The 10,317-nt window shown below is 46.8% G+C and overlaps 1 protein-coding gene across 1 annotated transcript in view; it reads right to left on the reverse strand.

Moving 5' to 3' along the window:
• Positions 1-8,414, reverse strand: part of LOC103170737 — a 124,232-nt gene extending 115,818 nt beyond the window's left edge. The window contains exons 1-4 of the mRNA XM_029051572.2: positions 8,345-8,414; positions 4,311-4,361; positions 2,865-3,025; positions 2,161-2,231 (exon numbers count right to left, since the gene is read on the reverse strand). Of these exons, the coding sequence (XP_028907405.1) occupies positions 2,161-2,231; positions 2,865-3,025; positions 4,311-4,361; positions 8,345-8,414 (353 nt within the window). The remainder of the gene's footprint in view (positions 1-2,160; positions 2,232-2,864; positions 3,026-4,310; positions 4,362-8,344) is intronic.
• Positions 8,415-10,317: the final 1,903 nt, after the last annotated feature.

Genomic DNA, 10,317 nt, shown 5'->3' on the forward strand with positions numbered 1-10,317 from the left:
CCTATCTCTCCCCATTCATTGCTCTCTTTCCTCTCATTCAACTCACTCGGGGGACTTGAGGATTTTGAAAATGAAAATTCAGGAGGCAATAAAAAAGATGATATCCCGAAACACTTGCCCTCATATCCGGGGTCTTTAGAAAACTGGGAAGCAGGCATTAACCTCCCCCCAAAAAACAAGCAGGGAAGTCAGAGGTAATTCTCTGCCTCTCCTGTATATTCCTTTTTTTGTTTGTTTTAGCTGGTCATGGGAACCTGTGCCCTGGGGATAGGCAGAAACTTGCATTCGCAGCTTGATGATAGCAGGGAGGGTTGCTAGAAGGGAATCGAGTTTGGTTTTTTTTTAAAAAAGGAAAATACTGCAGGGCTAATGTTCATTTAGCAGCTGGCTAACATTTGGCTGAGTGCTTTTGAAAGCTTTCTCGAGCTGCAGTGAAGGGCTCCTCAACTGTCCTCTCTTTGGTACACACTGGTCATTCTCCCATTCTAGGCCTGGAATGGTCTGGGAGAAAGAGGGACTCTGTCTGTCTCTCTGTCTCCAAGGCGGTACTCGAATCACGAGGTCTCTGACCCAAATGCCAGGTGTTGACCAGCCCCGTGTCTGAGCCGAGGCTGGGGAAATGCTAATGGGGTTTGCAAGCCGCCCCGGATGGTGGGGGGCTTTATTTGCTTGGCTCCAGTGAGCCAGCCACGTCCCCTGTGGATAACTTAGCATTTCTGGTGAGTAGCCGGGGACAATAGCCATCCAGGCCCCGGTTGGACCTGGTCCTCTCAGAGCTAGCCTTTCAGTTTCAGCCGATACATTTATCCCCTCACGTTCCCATCTCCAGGCTGGGGCTCGGGACAAAAGCTTTTATAAACAGATAAAAAAAGGCAGCGAATGTTGAGCAGGCTGCAGGGGCTGGGACCGGCCCGCTTGGCTCTAGGCTTTGAAGTGACTGTGGCCCAGTGAATCCCGGTGTCAGGAAAGGGCTGGGGATTCATTGGCAGGACAATGCCGGGAGATTACCAGGCTCAGTCAAACCAGACAACAGAGACGCTTTTCTTGGAGGCAGAGCGAGAACTTTCTCTCTGGGAAAATCTCTATTGGAGAGTTGGGGGGAGGGAAAGCTTGCGACGTGAGAGGGGGCTTAGTTTCCCAGCTGCTACTGCTGCCAAATCTTCAAATCACCGCTGGAGGATGGGGGAGGGGAAAGGAGAGCCCCAGAAGGATGCCTGTCAAAGCCCAAGAATGGGAGGGGACGGTACTGAAGAAACATTCAGGAAAATATGGGAAACTAACTCCTCTCTGCCCAAGGGAAGGTTAAGTGGGGGACTTATTGCCTGTCTCCACCCCCACCATGCTAGTGTTTGCTTGCAAGTGTTTATCAAGCACTGCTCTGCTTGGCAAAGGCTGGAAAAACCTGGGGACAAGTCCACTGTCATCTAATAATAACTGTGGTATTTGTTAAACGCTTACCTATGCGCCAGGCACTGCATAGGTACAAGATAAGTGAATCGGTTACAGTCCCTGTCCCACATGGGGTTCACAGTCTTAATCTCCAATTTACAGATGAGGTAACTGAAGCCCGGAGAAGTGAAGTGATTTCCCAACGTCACACGATGGACAAGTGGCAGAGCCGGGATTAGAACCCAGGTCCTTCTGACTCAACTGTATATATTTTCATTACCCTATTTATTTTGTTAATGAGGTGTACATCACCTTGATTCTATTTATTTGCTATTGTTTTAATGAGATGTTCATCCCCTTGATTCTATTTATTGCTGTTGTTTTCGGCTGTCCGTCTCCCCCGATTAGACTGTAAGCCCGTCAAAGGGCAGGGACTGTCTCTGTTACCGATTTGTACATTCCAAGCGCTTAGTACAGTGCTCTGCACATAGTAAGCACTCAATAAATACTACTGAATGAATGAATGAATGAATGAATGACTCCCGGCCTCATGCTTTATCCACTAGGCCACGCTCCTTCCCCTGACATTTCTCCGCTTGTACCTCAAGAGCCTCTGTCTGCCCTAGAGGGGACCTCTTCTCTGAGGGGTCTGCCAAACTGCAGAGGCCTGTAATCTGCTCGGCGCAGCTGTGGGAGACTCGATCTCAGGATGGGGCAGGATCAGTTTGCCAGGCCAGAGCAATGCATTGGGTCAGGGACAGGTCTTCTTACCTCAAGCTCTCCAACTCTTTCAGGGGCTCCTCCTTAGATGCCAGGGAGGACTTTAAATGAATGTCCTGCAGCTAGGAAGGAAAACGACATTTCAAGGAATGTTGCAGTCCAGAACTCCCTGGCTAGAGCAAAGCACGTGGACTGTAGGACTACAGAAAAAGAGCCTGTGTCGGACCTGATAGTCTTATATCTATGTCGGGGCTTAGTACAGTGCTTGGCACATAGTAAGCACTTAACAGATGCCACCATTATTACATTACAGAGACTCATGAGAGCCTAAATTACCTGCTTCTCTCAGATATAGCTTTGAAGCAGGATTCAGAGAACAGAGTTGGTGAGGATTTAAGCGAGCTAACCCTTGTGAATTCAGGCTTGACGAGAAGGATCTTTAAAGAAAGCAGACTGTGAGGGTCATCAGAAGCATCATTCCCGGGGGAAGCGAGAAAGTCTAGGGGTAAGTTCAAACCCTCGCCTCCCAAAATTCCCCTCCAAAGGCACCGCTTTAGATGAATTATGGGATTCCTCACAGAACCTCGGCTAGTTAATTAGATGTTGGAGCTTTCTGCTGTTGGGCCGCCCTTCCCCACACCCCCCCCCCCAAACCCCCGCCAGCCCCAGGGGTTCTTTTGGGGCCACCCCAATCCCTACAGAAAGCAAACCATGGCGAGGCGAAGTCCTGGCCTGCCTTCCCCAAAGACACTCACCCTCAAGACCATCCGGCAGTGGCCGATAACGTCAACAGTCACTAAGCAATCGAGTGTGATGCTGCTGTTTTCAGCCCCAGGGCCCTGCAAGGCAGTCCGGATGGTGGTGGAGTAGCGGTAGCTGAGTCTGCTGCCTTTGGGGAAACTGAGTCTTTCAGAGCCTAGGAGATAGCAGAATGGTTTGGTGCCCTGTCTCAGGAGATACTTCCCAGCCAACTCACATTTATAGATACTCCCTCCAGTTGAGGCCCCAGAAAAGACCCTCCCTGGCTCCGGTCTCGGTCTTCCTGTCCGTACAGTGGGGCCCGTGGAACCAGCCCCTTCTCTACTACCTGAGAAGACTGAGCTGATGTATGGATTGTGCTCTGATTTCCTTGGAAGAGAAATGTGATATAGATATGAGCTACTCCCAGGGAATGGAGTGGGGCCTGAAGGAGGAGGGACTGTAAGCTTGTTGTGGGCAGGGAATGTGTCTACCAGCTCTGTTATGTTGTTAGAATGTACACTCCCAAATGCTCAGTAAATACCACTGATTGACTGATTACCAAAATAAGGGTGAATGCATCTCTCTGCACAAGCTTCTATCTTGTGTATCCCTGCTCCTATTCTACGACCTACCGTATATTTGCAATTTGTGACTTGCCTCCCCATTCCTCCCGTGTGTCCTTTACTTTACAGAATACAGTGCTCTGCACATCGAAAGCGCTCAGTAAATACTATTGATTGATTGACTGTTCCCAAGCACAGTCTACTTGGACTGTGAACCCTATGTGGGACAGGGATCGAATTCGGCCTGATTAACTGGTATCTACCCCAGTGCTTAGAACTGTACTTGACACATAATAAGTGCTAAACAAGTACTATTTAAAAACAAAAGCACCGGTACTGTGGGACAGTAATCACTCCATGAACCAAGAAGATGATGAAGAGTAGAATTCTAGACTTCCTGAACCTACCAGGAGAAACCCACTACCACAAAATCCAGGCTCCGTTACAAAAAAAATGAAGTTTTCATGTCATATACTTTTCCTCGTGAAGGACCCCCAGTACCCGATAGTCAACTTTGGCAGCTCAAACTAGGAGGCTAACAAGCACCTTGGAGGAAACCCAAAGGACTGGGTGGCTGAGGACACAGCAAGATATCTCTCCTTAACTGTTCTTCCATGGTGTGATTTTAGAGTTCCAGGTTTTAATTTACTATTTAACCAATCCAGAATGTGATTGCTCACAGTAGATGGAAATTTATGACTTCTCAGCTAGAGCAGCTCAGCAGTACAGTGGTTTGGCTCCCCTCCTGCCTGGCACAGCCCCAGGAAATCCCATCTTTAATGGAGAGAAAGTGGAAGGGAAGTGGATGGTGGAGTGTGAAGAGAAGGGGAGCCTGGAATCTCATAGACCCAGGTTTATGAATAGAGAGTCACTCTGTAGCTTGTGGGGTTTACTCACCAGCACATTCTCTCGTACAGAAGGCTTCCTGCCCTGGCATCTCTGGGTTTTCTGAAATAACAAATCAGAAGGAGTTGTAGCAGAGACATAAGGAGACCTTGTGTAACTTCAATAGCTGATACTGTTCCCTGGGGTTTGCTGCAAATTCAAGCCAAAACATGAAAGTCGCTTTCATGGGGGAGAAAGTCAGACTCTTTTCCTCATTGTCCCATGAGGGGGTGCTTCCCAGCTCCTTCTGCCTCTGCCAAATGATACACCCCCCAGATCCAAGACCCCCATCCATTGTACAGTCCACAGGTACACTAATGACTTAGAAATGCAGTCTGGACTTGAGGTAGTGGCTGGAGTGATAAAGAAGGCCAACATAAACCAATGAATGAAACAAAAGATGCCCATCACTCCCCTACCCTCTCACACACCCTTAACTGCTTTTCTGGGAGCTCTGCTGTCTCGGCGTAGCCGGAAAGGAGGTAAAGGTGGGTCAAGGATAATGGCTCACCGTGTCTCACTGGGGTCATAGGCTTATTGCAGCCATGTGCCACAGAGATGCAGATCAGAAGAAGGTTAGAGAGTGATGCTGCTCTGAAAGCCCTCGTACCACACACCCGAAGCAGGGCAGAGCCCAGGTACAGCCTGAATGTACTGTAAACAGCCCAGGGGGTAGGCGGTGGGTGGTGGCAGAAGTCCACAAAACACTTCTAGCAAAGTGTTGGTGAATCCGGGAAACAGAGTGTTGATCCCGGCAGCCGTTGCTCTGCCAGGGAGCATCTCCAATTCTCCCAAAGTCAGGAGTGAGAGGTCATAGGCCCATCTTCTTCTCAGAAGATGAGTTTCCAACGTCTTGGGAAAGGGAAGGCCTCCCAACCACGGGAAATCCAAGAGGAGCTGCCAAGGACCCAGGACTCAAAGGAAAAAAACAATAATAATGATAATAATTATGGTATTTGTTAGGTGCTTACTATGTGTCAAGCACTGCTTTAAGCGCTGGGGTAGATACAAGGTAATCAGGCTATCCCACGTGGGGCTCACAGTCCCAATCCCCATTTTACAGATGAGGTAACTGAGGCACAGAGAAGTTAATGGCTTGTCCAAGTTCACGTAGCAGACAAGTGGCGGAGCTGGAATTAGAACCCACGACTTCTGACTCCCAAGGCTGTGCTCTTGCCACTAGGCCATGCTGCTTCTCTAAAGCCCTTTCCACTCCAGTGGATAAAGCACAGACCTTGAAGTTAGAAGGACCTGGCTTCTTATCTTGGTTCCACAACTTGTCTGCTGTGTGACCCTGGACAAGTCACTTCGCTTCCATGTGCCTCACTTCCCTCATCTGTGAAATGGGGATTCATGTAGGACCCATGTAGGACATGGAATGGGTCCAACCTGACTAACTTATATCTATCACAGCACTTAGGGTGCCTGCCACATATAAGTGCTTAACAAATGCCACTTAAAAAGTCACTTACCGCTACCCTCTTCTTCCTCCCAAGATCCCTTATGCCCCGAGAAAGAGACCTGCACTCTTCTTTACCACTACTTTCCCCCTCCCACCATCCACTTCACATATCATTTGTCATCGAAACTGTGCTGGGCACACCTGCCTCTGGGATTCTTCCTGTGGAGGGTTGGGAAGAGGGGAAGATGAGAAAGGAGAATGGGCCAGATAGGCCTGAGCTCCCTCTAAAGAAACGAATGTCTCTGAAAAATCAAACCCCAATTCAATTTCTTAGTTTCTTGTATGGTGAAGAACACAACAGCTCAAGACATTCTTCTTATAAAATGATCCCTGTCTTAGCTGTTTTTAGCTCAGAGACTACTGAAGACAAGAGCTTCGCTCCCCTGGACCTGTGAACTATAATCCCCTGACTTCTAATAAAGAGTAAATGACCCAAGGCTTCAGTGAGAGACACTGAAAAGAAAAGATGCTTCAGCTATCCTTAGTAGCAGGCTTTTCTATCTTGATCTCAGCAGTGGCAGCAGGAGCATCCTGATACACTTCTCTCTCTCTCAAATTGCTGCAATAGTGGGCAGTTCAGCATTGTTGAATCCATCCCACCTTCGTACTTTGCCTGCGAGCAAATGAAATATCACATACAACTTTGGGCTTGGTTTTTTTTTCCAACCCAGACGCCTTCAGTACAGACAAGGAAGGCTTCCTTTCCTATTTCCTAAAGCATTTTGACCATTTTCCCCTAACCGACTCAGCGCTCACCCCTCTTTAACCTGCTCAAGGCAGCCATTCTGACCTCCTAAAACAACTGAGAACCCTATAATCTGAAGTTCAGTTATTCCAAATAGAGCCTGCAATATAAAGTAGTTCCAGACCAGCTACTATTTTGGGCTATTTCATTCATCTTGCTTTCATCTCCAGAATGTCATAGCACAGGTATATTAAAGTCCAATTCAGATTGCTTTATCCTGAAGAATTCCTTCTCCAGTGTTTAAAAACATTGAAAGACAAAAACAGGATCTTGCAAGAGAAAAATCCCCCTTAACTCTAACACTGTAACAACCAAAATACTATATAATCCTTAGTAACTGTGATCATTTTGACCCCGACTCAAATACTCACCCAAATACTCAGATTTTTTTCCTTATTAAAGAGTAATAGGGCCTAATTATAAAATAATCTATAACTGCATTTCTACCCCTAAAGATTACCTCATTTTTAAATGGTATTTCTTAAATGCTTACTGTGTGTCAGACACTATTCTAAGTGCTGGGATAGAAACAATATAGCAGCGTAGCTCTGTGGAAAGAGCACGGGCTTGGGTGTCAAAGGTCAGGGGTTTGAATCCCGGCTCTGCCACTTGTCAGCTGTGTGATTGTGGGCAAGTCACTTAATTTCTCGGTACCTCAGTTACCACATCTGTAAAATGGAGATTAAGACTGTGAGCCTCTTGTGGGACAACCTGATTACCCTGTATCTACCCCAGCGCTTAGAACAGTGCTCTGCACATAGTAAGCGCTTAACAAATACCAACATTATTAAGGTAGTCAGGTTGGACACAGTCTGGGCCCCATATGGGGCTCACAATCTTAATTCCCATTTTACAGATGAGGTAATTTAGGCACAGATAAGTTAAATTATTTGCCAAAGGTCACACAGCAGACAAGTGGCAGAGGCAGGATTAGAACTCGGGTCCTTCTGACCTCCAGACCCCCCATCCTCTTCCTCTCTGATATACGCTCTTTTCTCCTCAGGCATCTTGGAGTCTTTGCACCAAATCAAACCCCTTCACAAAATATCACAAGGTTTACCTTTCAACTGGGCAAAATCCAAGCTAAGACCCCAGTTTTCTTATTATAAGTGCAAATAAATCTCTGCTCTATTACACAGTGCAACCCCTACTAAGCTATCAGAACTGCAGTAAAACTTCCAGAGGAACTAGGAATGCACACTTTTAACTACAAAAAGCTACAAAGATAGCAATACTATTTGAAATGCCAAAGATGTTTCATTTTAAGAACTTCTGTTCTCTTTCCGTTTCTTATGCCCTTAAAAAATCCAGGAAACATAATAACCAAATGGAAAAAAATGGGGGGAGGGAGTAAAAATATAAGGCATAATTTCCTATTTTTCAGGAAAGAAATCATGTAAACACATTCAAATGAGCCCTCTAAAGAAAAAAAAGTCTCTGAAAAATCAAACCCCCATTCAATTTCTTAGTTTCTTGTATGGTGAAGAACACTACACCTCAAGACACTTTTCTTATAAAATGATCTCTGTCGGCTCTTTTTAGCTCAGGGAGTACTGAAGACAAGAGCCTTGCTCCCTTGGACCTGTGAACTAAAATTCCCTGACTTCTAATTAAGAGTAAATGACCCAAGCCTTCAGTGAGAGACACTGTAAAGAAAAGACGCTTCGGTCATCCTTAGTAGCAGGTTTTTCTAACTTGATCTCAGCGGTGACGGCAGCAGCATCCTGAGACTGAATGGAGCAGGGGAAGAACCTCAGAAGAGCAAGCCATCTCATTAAGCGCTTAGTACAGTGCTCTGCACACAGTAAGCGCTCAATAAATACTATTAAATATACTTACTTCCCATTGTTCCCAATACAGCGGCCCAGAAGACGACGAGACCAGGGAGCTCCATGACCATCAGAATCATTTCATGAGTTCACGTCAGCCATACAGAAGCAGGACCATTCCAGCTCTCAGAGGCAGCTCTGAGCAGGGCGCTGAAAGAAAACTTTCTTCCCAAAGGAGGAGTGAACTAGTTCAGTTCAGCTCTCTCCCCCAGAGTTGGGGGAGGAGAAGGGGGATGGGGAAATGGGCAAAGAGGGGTTGCAGGGTTGGGGGAAGGGGGATACTTTCAGGGAAACAACTCAGCCAATCAGAGTCCTCTGGTAGTTCCCGGCTTCTCCACCTCCTCCTCCGAGACCCCACCAAAAGGAAAAATGAGGAGGCTCCTCCCCCATCAGAAAAGAAGTTAGAAGCCAGAAGCCAAATACAGAACATACCTTGGGACCACGGCCGGGGGTGGGGTGGGTGGGAGGGGAGCATACGAGGTCATTGGCCTTGGCTCCTCCAAACTAGAAGGCAAGGGTCTGTTGGGTGGGGGAGAGGGGTGAGGGGGGAGGAAAGAGCTTGCCTGTCTAGATTGGGGTGGGGAAGGAACTTTACCAATCGTGAAACAAAAAAGCTTTTTTTCCACCGTAGGCTGGGACACAGAAAATACCACTCTATTCAGAAATAGCTCCACCTCCAAAACATTTGAATTTGAGCCTAGACCTTCACACACACATGCACACACACAAACACGCTGCACACCAGGAGTACCCATCCAGGGCAGTCTGCACTTTGTGCATATACAAGGTTCCCTGTAAGGAGCATCTTCTAGCCCCCTGTTAAAGACACATATCCCTACAGTCCACTGAAGTTCTTCTTCCTGCTGTCCCTCCTCCATCATTCTCTCCAGACACAACTATCTCCTTCCTGCCATCTTTACCCGAAAACTCAAAGACACCACGCTTTTCTGAATGGGCCCTGATCTTCAGCTTTGAATATGCAACAGCAAAGTGTTCTTAGTCAAACTATGGCAATGGGAGCGGGCTCGTTCTTGCTCCTACCCGAGAGCCCACGTTCTCTACCTTTCAGTAGCAATAATAATAATGTTGGTATTTGTTAAGCGCTTACTAGTAGCACCTCTCTATGGGTTGATGGATACACTAGGAACCTTGACTTCCGAATTCAACTGTTGAAAATCCTTTTGGGGGATCTGTATCTGTATCACTGTCAAGTCAGCAGAGCAGGGCAGTTTATCAATCAATCAGTGGGCTCCAAGAGGCCTTCGCCAACTAAGCTCTCATCTCCCCTACTCCCTCTCCCTTCTGCATCACTTTGTTCTTGTATCTGTATCCTTTAAACGCTTGATATTCACCCCATTCTGAGCCCTTCACCCGCCCTCAGTTCCACAGCACTATGTACGAATCCAAAATTTCATTTAACATCTGTCTTCCCTCGTAGATTGTAAGCTCCTTGTGGCCAGGGAACAAAACATGTCTACTAACTCTGTAGTACTGTACTCTTCCAAGCACTTAGTCAAGGGCTCTGCATACAGTAAGGACTCAATAAATCATTGATCGATTAACCTCCATTACAGATAAGGAAACTGAGGCACAGATAAGTGACTTGTGTAAGATAATGCAGCAGGCAAGCAGCAGAGCCGGGATTAGAACCAAGGTCCCCTGACTCCCTTGATCTGTTCTTGACACTGAGCCACACTTCACACTGCCCCACCAGACCTCTTGATGGCCCAGTTTCTGATTATTCCCAGAAACCCAAATGGGGAATTTAAAGCTGCTCTGCATAGATGGGATGCTGACTGGCTAATTCCTTTGATTTCCTGATCTCGTAAATGGCCAGAACCTCAATAACAGTCACAGCGAGATTTTCTGCTTAAACAGAGAATGTGGATGGATAGCTGACTTTAACATAAAACTATTTCCACTTCTTTCTCCATCCAACTGTATTAGGCCTCTAAATGTGGAAGTTGTGTTTGAGAGTCTTAG

Source organism: Ornithorhynchus anatinus, chromosome 2, assembly GCF_004115215.2.
Source record: "Ornithorhynchus anatinus isolate Pmale09 chromosome 2, mOrnAna1.pri.v4, whole genome shotgun sequence".
Classification (NCBI taxonomy): Eukaryota; Metazoa; Chordata; class Mammalia; order Monotremata; family Ornithorhynchidae; genus Ornithorhynchus; species Ornithorhynchus anatinus.